At 42.1% G+C, this 18189-nt stretch overlaps 1 protein-coding gene across 3 annotated transcripts in view; it reads left to right on the top strand.

Annotated features, from left to right (window-relative positions):
- LOC147007590 (speckle-type POZ protein B-like) overlaps nt 1-11598 on the top strand; it is a 25298-nt gene extending 13700 nt beyond the window's left edge. For 2 of the 3 annotated variants that reach the window (XM_085866814.1, XM_085866813.1), the window contains exons 7-10: nt 344-384; nt 6966-7088; nt 9333-9475; nt 11235-11598. In XM_085866814.1, coding sequence (XP_085722940.1) covers nt 344-384; nt 6966-7088; nt 9333-9475; nt 11235-11421 — 494 coding nt within the window. In that variant the 3' untranslated portion in view covers nt 11422-11598. The remainder of the gene's footprint in view (nt 1-343; nt 385-6965; nt 7089-9332; nt 9476-11234) is intronic. The other variant, XM_085866815.1, reaches the window with a different exon arrangement.
- Nucleotides 11599-18189: the final 6591 nt, after the last annotated feature.

Here is an 18189-nt window from a genome sequence, read left to right as displayed (position 1 = left end):
TTCATTTGCTCTTGTTAGCCAGCGCACACTCACTGTATCGCTCGGCAGTAATCTGGATGTGCGCTGAGGGCACAAGACCCCCCCCCACCTTGGTTCGGCTGTCCACAGGTAAGGTATCACGTGAGGTAGTGTAACCCTGCCAGGATTGGGAAGGTCAATCGGCGTTTGTGGTTGCTTCGCAACCCACCGGTGCATGGAGATTTCTGTGCCCGGCGACCTCAGGACCAGGCATGAGAGAGAGACCCGAGTACTTTCCTCACGTCGAGCCTCGAACCCCGAGTCCGCAACACTATATGTCAGTATGTTTCATGCTTTCTTCTCTCTTTATTTCTCCCTCCCCCAGCACGCTCTTCAGTGTTCAATTCGATGGAAGAAATCACACAGGTACAATGTACATTTGCTTTTGTTTGAAGATGTTATTTTTCACGTCGTTTAGATTAATCACAGATTGCAAGTTCAACGAGAACTGCACTCGGGAGAGTGTGTACCTCCACCAAGCTGAACGGGTCACCTTTTGTATCCCACTGATCGGCCGGATCTGGATCCGGACCTGAACCGATTTAATCGAATTGGCTTGTTCTTGTCACCAACCCAACTCATCTACCAAGTTTTGTCATTATCCGTCCAGAACTTTTTGAAACATCATGCTATACAGGAAACCCTCCAATATCTCTGGCGCGTGCTCTCATACCTGACCTGACCTCCAATATCATGGGTTCCACTATCACGGGTTTCTACCAATCGCGGAAAACCAATTCCGTGATCGCGGAATTTCATTTCGACCAATCGAGGTTTTTGAGCTGAGATGAGGCATCGTTTGCGTGAACGATTACCTTCCATGACGAGGCTTGTGGTGTTTCTCGCACACCGTTTTTAATGAGCCCAAATGTAAAACAATGGACAACGTCAGTTGTACCAAAAGGTGGAGAAAGGTTATGACGTTGGGCGAAAAGATTGAGTGGTTCGATCTGTTGGCTCGAGGAGAAAATGCGGCATCTGTATGGTCCGCCATTACGGGGTCAATGATTGTCAGTAGAACATTCCCCATTGTAATCTTCCTCATTCGTAAACCTTCAAACCTTCATTATCCTTCAAAACTAATTCCCAAACGTTCATTTTCCAACTCGGTATTCCCATCACACAAAACACCGCCTGGAGACGCCCAGAGACATCCGGAAATTAAATATAGTTCCCATCCGGAAACGCCCGAAGTCCAGAAATTAAATAAAATAAATTCAATCACGGTCTGGAGATGCCCAAATTCTGCTAATTAAATGAATGAAATAAAGTTACTGCCTGGAGAAGTCTGGAAATTAAATAAATTAAATAAAGTTACTGCCTGGAGAAGGCCGGAAATTAAATAAATTAAATTAAGTTACTGCCTGGAGAAGTCTGGAAATTAAATAAACTAGTGCGGGCCCGTAGGTGCGGGCCCGTAGGTGCGTGCCCGTAGGTGCGTGCCAGTATGTTCAGCTTCGTTTCTTCGCTCTCGAAAATGACGACTGGATTGGGGCATTGTTTCAATTAGATCGGACCAACCGTATCAGAAGTGGCCATAACTTGGGAAACACCTGGGAAACATACTCAGGTCCCCAGCGTCAATTGTGACGTCATATCAAACGAAGAAGAAGAATGGTGACGCCCCTCTCTCTCGCATCCCCTCTCTAGCCCCCATCTCTCTCCCCCCTCTCTTTCCCCCTCTCTCCCCCCTAGTCTCGCCCCTCCTCTCTCTCCCCTCTCTCTCACCCCCACTCTCACCCCCTCTCATGTCCCCCTCTCTCGCCCCCTCCTCTCTGGCCTTCCTCTCTCCTCCTCTCTTGAATTGTGACGCCCCCTCCCTCTTACCCCTCTCTCTCCCTCCCCTCTCTCGTCCCCTCTCTCACCCCCTGTCTTGTCCCCTCTCTCCCTCCCCTATCTCGCCCCCTCTCTCCCCCCTCCTCTCTCCCCCCTCCTCTCTCCCCTCCTCTCTCGCCCCTCTCTCTGTAAATATATTCACAAATGACTACCAAGCACAACAATTAATTCAAAGCTTGGGAAAAAACAGCTTTCAAACCCTTGGGAAACAGCTCTTTCCCTTGGGAAAATTCAAACCTTGGGATTAATTAATAATTTGAACAATTAATTCAAACCTTGGGGAAAAAACAGTTTTCAAACCTTGGGAAACACTTGGGAAACAGCTGAAACGGATGAAGAACGATATCAAACCTTGAAAAGGCACATACTCAGGTCCCCAGCGTCGATTGTGATGTCATACCAAACGAAGAAGAAGAAGAATTGTGACGTCAATCGTTCAAAATAAAAAATAAACATTCATTGTGACGTCATAGCACCGTGTCTTGTCATTGGTTGACAGATAAATGGCTGTAACTTGGGAACCATTGTCCGATTAATATCAAACCTTGAAAAGACACATACTCAGGTCCCCAGCGAAGAAGAAGAAGAATTGTGACGTCAATCATGAAAAAAAAACAATAAATAAATAAATAAACATTAATTGTGATGTCATTCGTGACGTCATAGCACCGTGTCCTGTCATTGGTTGACAGACGTTATTGGTCATTATTGGTTGACAGACAATATATAGGTCGTTATTGGTTGACAGACATTGGTCATTGCATCACGTTATTCTTTTTATTACTGCTAATTATTGTGCTATTATTATTATTATTATTATTATTATTAATATGCTGTTCTCATTATTCTGAGATATCTTTGGGAAAAAATGGCATGATAAGGTGGAACGACACTTCAGCTGCGATATATACACCTTTCCAACACTGAAAAAAGCAATAAAATGGCCGTAACTTGGGAACCGCTTGTCCGATTAATATCACTCCTTGAAAAGGCACATCCGCGTGTCCCCGGCAATATTCCTGGCAAGTTTCATTCAGATCGGACCGGCGGTCGTCGAGAAACGACGGTCGCAGACACACACACATACAGACAGACAGACAGACACATACACAGAGATTTCTGGAATTATAGATAGATTAAATAAAGTTACTGCCTGAAGAAGTGTGGAAATTAAATAAATTCATTTAAGTTACCGCCTGAAGAAGTCTGGAAATTTAATAAATTAAATAAAGTTACTGCCTGGAGAAGTGTGGAAATTAAATCAATGAAATAAAGTTACTGCCTGAAGAAGTCTGGAAATTAAATAAATTAAATAAAGTTACTGCCTGGAGAAGTCTGGAAATTAAATAAATTAAATAAAGTTACTGCCTGGAGAAGGCCAGAAATTTAATAAATTAAATAAAGTTACTGCCTGGAGAAGTCTGGAAATTAAATCAATGAAATAAAGTTACTCACTGGAGAAGTCTGGAAATTAAATAAATTAAATAAAGTTACTGCCTGGAGAAATCTGGAAATTAAATAAATGAAATAAAGTTGCTGCCTGGAGAAGTGTGGAAATTAAATGAATGAAATAATGTTACTGCATGGAGAAGTGTGGAAATTAAATAAAGTAAATTTATTTACCGCTTGGACAAATGTGGAAATTAAATCAATGAAATAAAGTTACTGCCTGGAGAAGTCTGGAAATTAAATAAATTAAATAAAGTTTCTGCCTGGAGAAGTCTGGAAATTAAATAAATTAAATTAAGTTACCGCCTGGAGAAGTGTGGAAATTAAATCAATGAAATAAAGTTACTGCCTGGAGAAGCCTGGAAATTGAATAAATTAATTTAAGTTACTGCCTGAAGAAGTGTGGAAATTAAATAAATTAATTTAAGTTACCGCCTGAAGAAGTGTGGAAATTAAATAAATTAATTTAAGTTACCGCCTGAAGAAGTGTGGAAATTAAATGAATGAAATAAAGTTACTGCCTGGAGAAGTGTGGAAATTAAATAAATTAAATTAATTTACCGCCTGAAGAAGTGTGGAAATTAAATCAATGAAATAAAGTTACTGCCTGGAGAAGTGTAGAAATTAAATCAATGAAATAAAGTTACTGCCTGGAGAAGTGTGGAAATTAAATCAATGAAATAAAGTTACTGCCTGGAGAAGTGTGGAAATTAAATCAATGAAATAAAGTTACTGCCTGAAGAAGTCTGGAAATTAAATAAATTAAATTAAGTTACCTCCTGGAGAAGTCTGGAAATTAAATAAATTAAATAAAGTTACGAACATCGTCCGGAGAAGGCCGGACGTGTCTCCGCACTTCTCCGGGCGGTGCTCGTAACTTTATTTAATTTATTTAATTTCCGCTCATGTTTTAAAACTACAAAACTAACTTCAAAATTTAAACAGAGGAATTGAAATTTAAACAGAAGAATTGAAATTTAAACAGCGGAATTGAAATTTAAACAGAGGAATTGAAATTTAAACAGAGGAATTGAAATTTTATCAGAGGAATTGAAATTTAAACAAAGGAATTGAAGTTTAAACAGCGGAATTAAAATTTAAACAGAGGAATTGAAATTTAAACAGAGGACTTGAAATTTAAACTGACGAATTGAAATTTAAACAGAGGAATTGAAATTTAAACAGCAGAATTGAAATTTAAACAGAGGAATTGAAATTTAAACAGAGGAATTGAAATTTAAACAGCAGAATTGAAATTTAAACAGAGGAATTGAAATTTAAACAGCGGAATTGAAATTTAAACAGAGGAATTGAAATTTAAACAGAGGAATTGAAATTTTATCAGAGGAATTGAAATTTAAACAAAGGAATTGAAGTTTAAACAGCGGAATTAAAATTTAAACAGAGGAATTGAAATTTAAACAGAGGACTTGAAATTTAAACAGAGGAATTGAAATTTAAACAGCAGAATTGAAATTTAAACAGTGGAATTTCAATTTAAACAGAGGAATTGAAATTTAAACAGCAGAATTGAAATTTAAACAGCAGAATTGAAATGTAAATAGAGGAATTGAAATTTAAACAGTGGAATTGAAATTTAAATAGAGGAATTGAAATTTAAACAGCGCAATTGAAATTTAAACAGAGGAATTGAAATTTAAACAGCGCAATTGAAATTTTATCAGAGGAATTGAAATTTAAACAAAGGAATTGAAGTTTAAACAGCGGAATTAAAATTTAAATAGAGGAATTGAAATTTAAACAGAAGAATTGAAATTTAAACAGAAGAATTGAAATTTAAACAGCGGAATTGAAATTTAAACAGAGGAATTGAAATTTAAACAGAGGAATTGAGCTAAATAGCGGAATTGAAATTTAAACAGAGGAATTGAAATTTAAACAGAGGAATTGAAATTTAAACAGAGGAATTGAAATTTAAACAGAGGAATTGAAATTTAAACAGCGGAATTGAAATTTAAACAGAGGAATTGAAATTTAAACAGAGGAATTGAAATTTAAACAGAGGAATTGAAATTTAAACAGCGGAATTGAAATTTAAACAGAGGAATTGAAATTTAAACAGCAGAATTGAAATTTAAACAGAGGAATTGAAATTTAAACAGAGGAATTGAGCTACATAGCGGAATTGAAATTTAAACAGCGGAATTGAAATTTAAACAGCGGAATTAAAATTTAAACAGAGGAATTGAAATTTAAACAGCAGAATTGAAATTTAAACAGAGGAATTGAAATTTAAACAGAGGAATTGAAATTTAAACAGAGGAATTGAAATTTAAACAGAGGAATTGAAATTTAAACAGAGGAATTGAAATTTAAACAGAGGAATTGAAATTTAAACAGAGGAATTGAAATTTAAACAGAGGAATTGAAATTTAAACAGAGGAATTGAGCTAAATAGCGGAATTGAAATTTAAACAGCGGAATTGAAATTTAAACAGAGGAATTGAGCTAAACAACAGTTCCGAATGCTAAAAAAGGAAAAAGTCACCAGGCGTCTCCGGACATGTCCGGGCATCTCCAGGCGGTGTTTAACACGACTCCCCATATTCGAACCTTATTGCCAAACACTTAATTTCCGACTCCCGATTCGAACCCCCATTCTAAAGCACATTCTCATGCGCAGCTCATGAAACAAATCAAGGTGAAGGGATTTATCACGGAACAGGTTTTTAATACCGACAAGACGGAAGATGATGTCATGTCATACATTGGTCCCTAAGCAGGGAAGATCATGGTTCAAGGTTTGGTGATTTAAGGATTGTGTCCATTGTGGGTTCGCGTGTCCATTGAACGTGTCCATTAAACAAGCGGTTCCCAATTGTGGGTTGTGGAAATGCTGCAGGTGCCTTTTTCATAAAGCTAATGCTGCTTTTCCGTTCGCTGAATCACCTTTCCAACTCACCCCTTCCCCGCTCACCCTTCCCCACTCCACTCAACCTCCCCCACACCCAACATTATCATCCCGAGATAAGTCTTGTGTTTTCTATTTACCGCAGAGTACAGTACGAGTACATAATATGTTTACCATCACCCACCTCGCTGTGTTGTAATATATTCAAAAGATAAAACTCATTTGTTTTTGTTTAATTTACACCGTATTTTATGTACGTGTTTATTTCAATAGTAATGTGTTTATTTATGGTGACTGTCAATCTTCCTTGATATCTTCTCGAAGTCCAGGAACCAAACCCCCGCTTTCCCATTGGCCCTTGGTTTCCATGATCGCGGCTTCAACGATCGCAGCATTTTCGAGGAGACTAACCCCCGCGATGTTGGAGGGTTTCCTGTATATTATTTTCGACCCTGTCTCTCAATGGTGAAGAATCACTTAAAAAAATTAAAACCAATTCTCATGTCCGGATTCGGATCTTCACCAAAATCGAATCAACTCGTCCTTGCCACTCACTTGACATGTCCAAGAAGTTTCGGCCAAATCCGTCCATAACTTTTTGAGATATAATTCTCACAGACAAACAAACAGACAAACAGACAGGGATGAAAACACATTGTCCGTCCACCTTCGGTGGTGGGTTATTACACCTTGGGTGGATGTGTCCCATTTCGTTCGGGATTGAAGTGTTTTTTTTTTTTTAATGACATTTCCCTGAATACCTGTGAATGTGAAAATTGCTCCCTTTTAGAATGGAATGGAAATTGTGAATGTGAAGGCAGAAGTTTTCAAAGAAATGTTGCGTTTTATCTACACCGGCCAAGCGCCAAACTTGGACAAAATGCCGATTGATCTACTGGTAGCGGCACACAAGGTACGTACGAGGGCCTGGGAGCGAGAGGGATCCATGAGAGAGCAAGTCGAGGCAGAGGAGTTTGAAACAAAGTGCTCCATTTGAAACTTCTTGTTCATTTTAATGTATGTACATATATATTTGTGTTGTCCAAGTAATTACAGACACATTGTACCATTAATGTCCATGTTTGCTCTTCTTATGCCATGAACTCACTCAGTCAATGAAGAGGAAAACAAAAATTATCCTCAAAACCTCCTCCATTTCACAATCGTGTGACTCGTTTTGCGTGGAAGTGAGGAGACACACTGAGACCTTGCGGGGAAGCCGTGTGAGAACAGCTGTATTTCTCTGCGGCATGTCTGTGTTCAGGCGGAAGCATCCCGACATGCCCCCACTGCAGGCTGCACCCACTTCCCCCTCGCACCGGTTTTGTCTTTGCGGCACAAACTCTTTCCCGCAAAACATGTCTCCACTTGGGAGTCGCTGTGTCCTGGCGGATGCCATCCGAGTCATCAGTCTTGTCTGATTCTCTTGTTTGTCTTCCGTCTGATTTTCTTGTCTGTGTACCATCTGATCTCTTGTCTGTCTACCATCTGATCTCTTGTCTGTCTCCCGTCTGATTCTCTTGTCTGTCTACCATCTGATCTCTTGTCTGTCTCCCGTCTGATTCTCTTGTCTTTCTTCCATCTGATCTCTTGTCTGTCTACCATCTGATCTCTTGTCTGCCTCCCATCTGATTCTCTTGTCTGTCTACCATCTGATCTCTTGTCTGCCTACCATCTGATCTCTTGTCTGCCTTCCATCTGATCTCTTGCCTGTCTCCCGTCTGATTCTCTTGTCTGTCTCCCGTCTGATTCTCTTGTCTGTCTACCATCTGATCTCTTGTCTGTCTACCGTTTGATTCTCTTGTCTGTCTACCATCTGATCTCTTGTCTGTCTACCGTCTGATTCTCTTGTCTGTCTCCCGTCTGATTCTCTTGTCTTTCTACCGTCTGATTCTCTTGTCTGTCTACCATCTGATCTCTTGTCTGTCTCCCGTCTGATTCTCTTGTCTGTCTACCATCTGATCTCTTCTCTGTCTTCCATCTGATTCTCTTGTCTGTCTACCATCTGAGCTCTTGTCTGTCTCCCATCTGATTCTCTTGTCTGTCTACCATCTGATCTCTTGTCTGTCTACCGTCTGATTCTCTTGTCTGTCGACCATCTGATCTTTTGTCTGTCTACCGTCTGATTCTCTTGTCTGTCTACCACCTGATCTCTTGTCTGTCTCGCATCTGATTCTCTTGTCTGTTATTGAGGTGCAAATAAGGGCTCATGAGGTACTTGGATAATTTAGGACACCGTTCGATCTCCGACATCGGATGGGTTTGGGTTTTGGGGTTTTAAATAATTGTCTTCCTTTTTTTTGTATTTCCACCCCGTTTTGTTGTCAATACACTTGATAACCCACTTGGTCTCTGCATGATTTTGAATGTCTTGATCGCTGGTCCAGGTGTCTTCATGTCCGTTAAAGGACAGGTTGGGTTCAGGCGAGTAGTGCTCAGTACAAGACTGAGACTGCGTCCGGGTTTTCACTGGAATCACTAATTCGGCGAATTGGACGTACGGCACAGATTAGTACGTCACCTGATTGGCTCGGGTTTTTACATTGGAGTCCATGAACACAGCCAACAGGCTTCAACACCGGCACAGAGCACCTGATGCATTTGGCCCGCGCAACCGCTTTGACGCGGTGTGTTGGGATTCGGACGAGGCAACTGGGACGAGTCTGATGACTACAACAATGTGTTGAAATTGAGTTAACTCGATTTAGACAATAACATGACTGTTCAAACTCGACCTACTACTCCACTCACTGAAGATGAACACAATACAAATGGCCATCTCGGCCCCACAATTGCCGGTGATGGTGATACATTGATGGAATGCCGGATGGTGTTCCTGCGAGCGCGGCTGCAGATTTCTGGAAGGGTTAATGCAAGTTTTCCCGGACGGTGTATTTCACAGTCATTGTGTTTGTAGGTACATCTCATCTTGTGTAATCCATGATGAACCGTTTTACTTTGGACCTTAAAAATTATATATTTATGTTTTCAGTTTTGGGACACTAGCTCCTCACTCCATTGGAATATTCTCCTCCAGCGCGCGGTGAATCGGAAAGCCAAAGTGTCACTCCGTCAGGCTCAATTCCTGTGTCGAGTTCAAAAGATAAAGAAAATTATTTGCTTCGTTTGTGTACCCCGACGTGCGTGTCCTCCGTAGTATGCACTCCATCAGTTGAAGACGATGTGCGAAGAGGAAGTGTGTGCGAACCTTTCGGTGGAGAATGCAGTGGAGATGCTCATATTTGCCGACTTATACGACACTGAACGACTTCGGGTCCATTCAATTAATCTTATCAACAGGTGTGTTTGTGTGTGTTTGTGTGTGTTTGTGTGTGTGTGTTTGTCTGCATCGGCCAAATGCGTTTCACTCATCATAGCTTTTAGTTTGGCTTCATCTTGATAACCCTATCCCTTATAGGATACGGGGGGTTTATACCTGTTTCAGGGTTTGCTTGTACAATTAGTGTCCCCCAGTTGTTAATGGTACATCAGAGTTTCTTAAACACTAACCTGAACACTAACCCATCTGAGCACTAACCCACCATTTATGTTTTTTAAATTTTTCTTCCTTTTCTCTGCTAATGTTTGAGCTGTTTGTCAGAACCGTCTGGGACTTTCGGAATGAAAATTTTCCATCAATAATGGGAATAACAAGGTTTACTTTTTTTTGACCTTGACCTAATTTTTTTGATCACGAACTGGTTATAGAGAATTTAACATTTTCCACCATAACTCGACTAAGGATTGTCTAACCAGGACGAAATTGCCCTCTCGAGATAACCTCGAGTGAGACATATTTCCGTTTAATTTACATCATACCCCTCCGGGTTAAAGGTCAAGGTCAAATGGCGGTCTGAAAAAAATGATGCGATATTTTTTGTCATCGCTCAGTTTTTGCAAATCTCAAAAGACCACTTGGATTTCCAAAATGTCCTTGCATCACTGAGATTGTGCACCTGATATTTGATTCGTGTCCTTGACCTATTTTTTTTCATCCTGTGACCTACTTAAGTAAAAACACCTTTTTCATCATAACTTGAATAATTTTTCTCCGATTTTCATGAGGTTGAGTTTTACGGATAGATTGTAGACGGGGACACATTTTCTTAATTTACACTCTGTCCCTGAATGTTGAAGGTCAAGGTCATATGGTGGCCGTAAAATAATATGGCTATCAGTGCATCACGAGTGCCGGGGGTTTGTGGATTTCGGTCAGGGCTCTGACTGGGCCACTCAAGGACAGTGATCTTTTTGTTCCTTCGCCACTCCAGTGAAGCTTTGGCTGTGTGCTCCAGGTCATTGTCATGCTGAAAGGTGAACTTCCGTCCCAATTTCAGCTTTCTTGTGGAGGACAGCAGGTTTTCCTCTCGGATTTTTCTTTGTTTTGCTCCATTTTCCCTTCTCTCCTGACAAGTGCCCCAGTCCCTGCTGACGAGAAACATCCCCTTAACATGATGCTGCCACCACCATGCTTCACAGTAGGGATGGCGTTGCCATTGGAATTTTGGTTGCCCCTCTGATTCGTCTCCTTGCTTGGTCATCCAGTTTGGAGGGACGGCCTGATCGAGGCAGGGTCGTGGTGGTACCATACGCCTTCCACTTCCTGGTGATTGTCTTGACTGTGCTCCAAGGGATATTGAAGGCCTTTGAAATATTTTTACACTCATCTCCTGATCTGTAACTTTCCACAACGTTATCCCGGAGGTCTTTTGAAAGCTCTTTGGTGCTCATGGTTGAGTCTTTGCTGTGAAATGCACTCCCCAACAGAGGATACCGACAAGAACAGCTGATTTTATTCTGCAATAATCAGAATCACTACAATTTAACACAGGTGGAGGCTAATTAAGTTGGTGTGTGTGATTTTGAAGGTGATTGGTTACATCTGAGCTAATTTACAATTGCTATTATAAGAGGGGTGGACACTTATCCAACCAAGATATTCTCGTTTTGTATTTTTATTTAATTTTATGAAATCTGTGCAGTTTCTTGCGTCATAATCTTCAAACAGAAACTGTAGTTTGAATTTTGGTTTTTTTTTGCATGACTCATTTCTTCCCAGGCACGCCACGGACATTATGGATACGATTGCCTTCAAGTCGATGATCTCTTCTTACCCGGAACTCGGCGCGGCTGTTCTCCGCGCGCTCGCCGTAACACAGTTCCCACCTGTGGACCAACTCGGAAGCGACAGAAACAGTGGGAGCAGCATTGCAGAGTTCGACGACGAAATAGAGTATCCCACTTAAAGCCAGCAGTTTGTTTGTCATCAATTGTGAAAAATTCTGGACGGACCAAAAACTTTGGCCATGGGATCAGATGTTGCACAGGAGGTTTATTTTCTTTTTACACAGGAAGTTTTTTGATAAATTTTGCACAGCAAGATGTTTTCATTATTCATGAATAAATTGCAATTCCCTCATCAATCTGTATTCAAATCACTGACTTTATTTCAGTTTTGTTTTGAATGTTTGCCAGTGACTCGTTATTTTTCTTCCCATATCTGAAATTCGCTGATAAGGCATTTCCATCAAAGGGTTGAGTTACTTTACTTGACTTCTCCATCCACGTCGCTTCTGTGGCTACACAAAGCAAATCACACAGGTTTATCCACCTCTAGTTTTGTACCGGATTGGACATCCTCATTTTAAAGTGGTGGAGCCGCTTCGATATTTGGTCCGTCCTTCCTTCCATCCGTCAGTCCTTCCATCCATCGGTCTGTCAAGATGAAGAAAAAGAACCTTTCCAAAAACACTTTACTTTTAAAGGTTTCTGAAGTGTAATTTTAGATCGTTCAAACGAAAGGATAATTCCAAAGTGTTATTCAAGAGGGTTCGAAAGGATAATCCTAAAGGGCAATTCTGAAGTGTTATTCTCGAGGTTTCTAAAGGGTAATTTTAAAGGAAAATTATAGAGGGTTCCAAAGGGATAATTCGAAAGGTTAATTGTCGAAATGTTTATTAACCACATCTGGTGTGTTTATTAACCACATCTGGTGTGTATATTAACCACATCTGGTATGTATATTAACCACATCTGGTATGTATATTAACCACATCTGGTATGCATATTAACCACATCTGGTTTGTTTATTAACCACATCTGGTGTGTTTATTAACCACATCTGGTATGTTTATTAACCACATCTGGTATGTATATTAACCACATCTGGTGTGTATATTAACCACATCTGGTATGTTTATTAACCACATATGGTGTGTATATTAACCACGTCTGGTATGTTTATTAACCACATCTGGTATGTATATTAACCACATCTGGTGTGTTTATTAACCACATCTGGTATGTTTATTAACCACATCTGGTATGTATATTAACCACATCTGGTGTGTATATTAACCACATCTGGTATGTTTACTAACCACATCTGGTATGTATATTAACCACATCTGGTGTGTTTATTAACATCTGGTATGTTTATTAACCACATCTGGTATGTATATTAACCACATCTGGTATGTATATTAACCACATCTGGTATGTTTATTACCAAATCTGGTATGTATATTAACCACATCTGGTATGCTTATGAACCACATCTGGTATGTATATCAACCACATCTGGTGTGTTTATTAACATCTGGTATGTTTATTAACCACATCTGGTGTGTTTATTAACATCTGGTATGTTTATTAACCACATCTGGTGTGTATATTAACCACATCTGGTATGTATATTAACCACATCTGGTATGTATATTAACCACATCTGGTATGTTTATTAACCACATCTGGTGTGTTTAATCCCATGTGGACCTATTCTATCCTGTTTGTTTGTTTGTTTTTTCATCCTTTTTGTTTTCTTTACCCCATTTGCAATGTTGGAGTTCCATTCTTCCCCAAATGTTCCCACATCGTATCCGGTCTTTGTATTAATAAGGATAATCGTGATTATAAATGGATCAAGGATCTCTGCTCTCACTGAGGAATCCACAATCCCCGAACGTCAGCATGTCACCCACAACGTGATGGAGCAATGGAGCGTCACAATCGCACCAAGAAGGATGAACTTGCCAAAGCCTTGTGACACAAAGGAATTGAATGGGACGAACGTGTCCACCAGATTGAAGTGGCCGACAACACGATGATGTATGCCAGCACAGGCTTCACTCCCTTCAATCTGACACACGGACGCAAAGCCAACTTACCTCTCCAGGTTCTTCTTAAGAACACTCGCTGGGGACTTGGTGCTTGTGGATGATCCAGCCAACTGCCCTCACAAACTTGCTCTACACTGGGTTGACCCCCACAAAGTGCTTCGCCTCCATCTCGGTGTCAAACGAGCATCCTCCAGTGAACTCAGAAATCCAAGCGCTTTTAAACCCACAGGCCAACGCAAGGATTGTGCTCCCTGACCCTGTGAAATCGTGCTTCCCGATTTGTCAATTCACAATGATGTTATATTAAGTGGTGAACGAGTTGTTATCCCCAATTCCCTTTACTACCCGACTGATTGACATTGGACATGCTGAACATCAAGGCGTTGTTCGCACAAAACACCGATCGAGGCGGTTGTGTTGGAGGCCAAAAATGGACACCCAGGTCCAATGTGATGTTCGAAATTACAATGTTTTTCAGACGAGCGACTCGACTGCTCGTTGCCGCAACGGTCTGATGCAACCAGTTCCACTTCCTTCAGATTCCTGGATGGATTAAGTTCGGATGACATATTGTATGCCTGGTGTTGGCTTAATGGTTAGGGTGGTGGGCTTAGGAACTGAGTATCCTGAGTTCAAATCCCACTCGGCTGTTGAATTAATACCAGGTGGGGTTGACTCTGCCTGTCATCCTTCCGAGGTCGGCAAAATGAGTGCCAGCATGCTGGTATCCTGTGTCGGAGTGGCGACCCGTCCAGGATTGTGCCCAATAGCCAAGGAGACTGCTTCAGCAGCACCAACGCTCTGCACAGAGTATGGTCCCAGTGGATGGATGGATGGACATATTGTCCGACCACATACTTCCCATGACAATAGATTTGCCATCACTCTTATTATGATTATTTTTTGTTTGTTTGTTTGCCAAATCGATATTCTTATCTTGTGAAGTGCACGACTTGCCACATAGTCTTGTATCCTGGGTTCCTTGTCTTACAATGCTTCTTTGTCAGTTACATCTCCCTATTCCTGGAGAATACCATGTATGGTCACAAAATACTGCACATAGCTGTGAATTATCAGAACACCCAACCTCTTACCTTGACACTGGAATGTTTTCAGCTTGGGAAACATCTTAACAAGCCAATTAGATGTCAGTAAGCTTCAATAACATGTACTGTTCATTGTCCAACCCATGCCCCCCCCCCACCACCATTTCTGAGAGAGAGGTTCGCGGAGTGGGAGATGTTGCTCTCCGTATCTCTTCCCATGCACACGTTAAAATAATAAATGAATTCAACTGATCGGGAAAACTTGTCTGGGCTGAGTTTTTCTACCACAACGGGAAAAGCGAGCAAAAGTACTTATTCCAAAGGATGGGAAAAGTGGGCAACCCGTCCCCCAGAACCCCCACCACCACTCCCACAGACCCGCAATAACTCCACACACCCCTCCCCCTCATCACAACTCCCACCACCACAAACCTCCATTAAAACTTTTTCATTCCAATCAAAGAAAGTCCTCCCTGTCCAATAACTTTCAACTTCAGGAATTCTCCACCTCCTTCCTTTTTCTCTGACTCTGGTTCAGGGTTACTCTCCTGTTGAAAGGACGTTTGGACCTTTATCCACTTTAAAACAACTTCCACGTTAAAAAACAAACAAACAAAAAAACCACAAATAACATACAAACACATTGAGCTATCCATTTGAGCTCACCGAATGCCAGATCTACTGCGAAAAGGTCGAACAACTGGTAACTTCAAATACAAACGGTCGATGACCAGGATATAAAAGCATAACCAGCTGTCTGACTTTCAGCCAACAAAGAAAGCTTCGCCGTAAGGAGAGGATTCATGACGTTTGAAGCACATTTATGAGAAAATCGTTGTTACCTGCGGCTTGTTGCTGTTATTGGGTTCTTGGTGGTGGAATAGGTCGATTTTTGAAATGTGCACCCATTGATCAGAGAGCTGACGGACCGCAACCACAATGGCACCAAGCCAAAATGATATGGCCACCATCTTGGTTTTTTTGTGGGCCGATCACATTCGGCCTGTGGGCCTCTCCTGATTATATACCGCCCGGGTTTGTTTTTTTGCATCCCAGGTTGTGACCACATTGTGGTAATTTCTCACTTGTTTTTGTTTTTTTGTCTGGGCAAGTGTGTTCTCCAAAGCCAGTCGCGACTGGGCATCAGGTTAGGTCAGGTTTGGGAGCACGTGACGAGGCATCCGACGTTGAGTAAAGTAAAGCTTTCGTCCGCACTGCTTTCCCCTCTGGGCTGGCGCTCCTGCCTCTCATCTTTCTCGGCCCCCTTCTGCCCCCCTTCTCATCTTTCTCGGCCAGCAACCCCCTTCTGGGAAAACTATCAAAATCACGAATCACTGCTCACCTTCACTCTTTCATCCCTCTTTTTTCCGACCTTTGGAACAAACTCCCACACTCTCTTCAATCCAACTCTTCCCTCCAGGTCTTCAGAACAGCTGTTCACCACCATCTCTCATCTTCCCCCATCCAAAACCACGATCTTTTCCACCCCCGTTAATCCACCTCTTTCAAGTTCCCTGCTTTCCTTCCTGAAGGTCCCTGTCGTGTGATGACCTGAAAGTTCCTGTAGTGTCCATCCTGTTTACCCTGTGTACCCTGCCCCACCCCTCTCTCTTTCACAGATCTCCTCATGTCTATGTTCCACATTGTTTTGTCCTTCCCTCTCCCACCCCTCTTGTCTCCTGCTACCCTTGTTGTACGTTCTGTGTGTTAGCTCTTATACCAGCCTCGACAGTGCATACAAAATAAAAAACTATGCTCTCTTAGGTCCCGGGGAGAAAGGTAACCACACATTTTTAGGTAAATCAACAAACTCAACCACCACTGCACAGTTAACCCTGAAAATGCGGTTAATTTAGTTAATCATCCATCGATTGGCTACGACTACCAACGGCACAACATTTATCAAAAGGTGACACTCCACCACTTTCACGGCTCAGGATCGGGCCAGCAAAAGCAATGGAAATAATGGATTTCGAAGAAAGTGAACTGTCTGACAACTGTTCGAATGAACAGATAAAGTCGAAGACACCTGGAGCTCGTAGTTAAAGCCAGGTATGGAGATGAAAAAAGCCAGGTACGATCGGGGTCGTGAGAAAGATAACTTTGGTGGTCGTGTTATCCCTTTCGTCCAAAGGCAGGGATTGTGTGTATGTGTGTGTATGTACGTGTGTATGTATGTGTGTGTGTGTGTGTGTATGTCTGTGTGTGTGTGTGTGTATATGTGTATATCGATGGAGCTGCTCCTGTGTTGCACAAGTAGTGCATCTTGGTAAAATAAATAATTATATAGTCAATTATAAATTAATTACACGATAAATTAAAAACGATGTCGGGATGGAGCTTGTACGCCAATCGTCATGGTGCTGTTACGAATCTGGAAGCCATTCACATTCATACATACAGTTGACCCAAAGTTTAGTTATTTTGTGAAGTATGTGTGGAAAGTTAGAATCCCACTCCTGACACCAATTGTTGTGGTGCCGGGTTCCGGGGCGAGGAACGACCGCTAGATGGAGCAGTTGGGCCGTCTAAACCCAAAATTAAAGGTCGTCACTCCGGATAAGTCCAAAGTCGACGTGTCGCTTAATGGACCGTGGACGCCAATATTTCGACCGCGCGGTTCGGGTCTTTTTGTCTGATTCCAATTTGCCTAATTAGCCACGCGGTCTCGCTACTGGGGAAGCCACATCCTCGGCAGGCTTTGTCCGAACCGAGTCGCAGTTACCGAGAGCGGATCCCTCCACCCCGCACGGGGGAGGGATAAGAAGGATCGTGAGCTGTATCCAGTGTTGGTTGTTGGTGTGTGTTGTTCCTTGGTTCCCTGGAGGTCGTTCCTTGCTTCTGGTCTGCTGGGCTCTCCTGGTCGTCGGTCATCGTCCGCGGCTGGCCGGGTCGTTCGTAGGATACTGGCTGCGCTCGTTGGATTCAGGTTCTTGGGTTCGAGTCCCACCGTTGTGGGTTGTGTTGGAGCGTTCAAGCTGGGATCCCCATTCCCTTCCACAGACTCCGAGCTCCACAAGTGCGAGTCGGTAAAACCACACGAGGCGGCTAGGTACCCGACCAAACTCTGACCCCCAGCTTGCCTATCCTCCACGGCTGGAGGGTCCCATAAAGGCCAGCTGGCTCCATTTCTTTTTGGGTGTGTGTGTCCGTCTGTGGCCAGTCATGTAAGTAGAACCGTTAAGTGATTGCCATTGTACATTTGCCTGCATTTATATTCGTGATTAAGTCTGCTCTGTATCCCTCCCTATTACCTTGTAAATAAATAACTGTTAAATGTTCCAGTTCGTTGTCTGTGCTTTCTTTCATTGACCCAGTATGGTTCGGGTTTGAGAATTAGGGAGGCCGATTGTGCCGTAAATTGTTACTTGGGCCAGCGCGGCTTTGGTAATTCCCGCTCGGTTAAGTCGGATCCGAGTCGGTAACAGCGACTTGGTTCGGACAAAGCCGGCCGAGGGTGTAATTTCCCCGGAAGCGAGACCGCACGGCTAATTAGGTAAAATGGAATCAGACAAAAAAGACCCTAACCACGCGGTCGAAATATTGGCGTCCACGGTCCATTGAGTGCCCCGTCGACTTCGGAGTTATCCGGAGTGACGTCCTTCAATTCTGGGTGTTTCGGGTGGAGACGGCCCAACTGCTCCATCTCGCGGTCGTTCCTCGCCCCCGAACCCGGCAACACAGCAGTACCATCCCTACCTTGTTCAATACCTTTTGCTATGACCATCCCTACCTGCTTATTCGTTCATTTAAATGCTTTTTATACCTGTTCGATTTGAGGTAAGAAAATGAAATCTCATCTTACAAATGGAAAAGGGTAGTTGGACTTTAGACATAATTTATAATTACT

The sequence above is a fragment of the Eptatretus burgeri genome, unplaced genomic scaffold (genome assembly GCF_056783735.1).
Source record: "Eptatretus burgeri isolate ZD-2024b unplaced genomic scaffold, Ebu_testis_v1 Ebu_testis_scaffold_88, whole genome shotgun sequence".
NCBI classification, from domain to species: Eukaryota; Metazoa; Chordata; class Myxini; order Myxiniformes; family Myxinidae; genus Eptatretus; species Eptatretus burgeri.
Note: the sequence above shows the minus strand (reverse complement) of the source record. Positions and strands in the feature narration are given on the sequence as shown.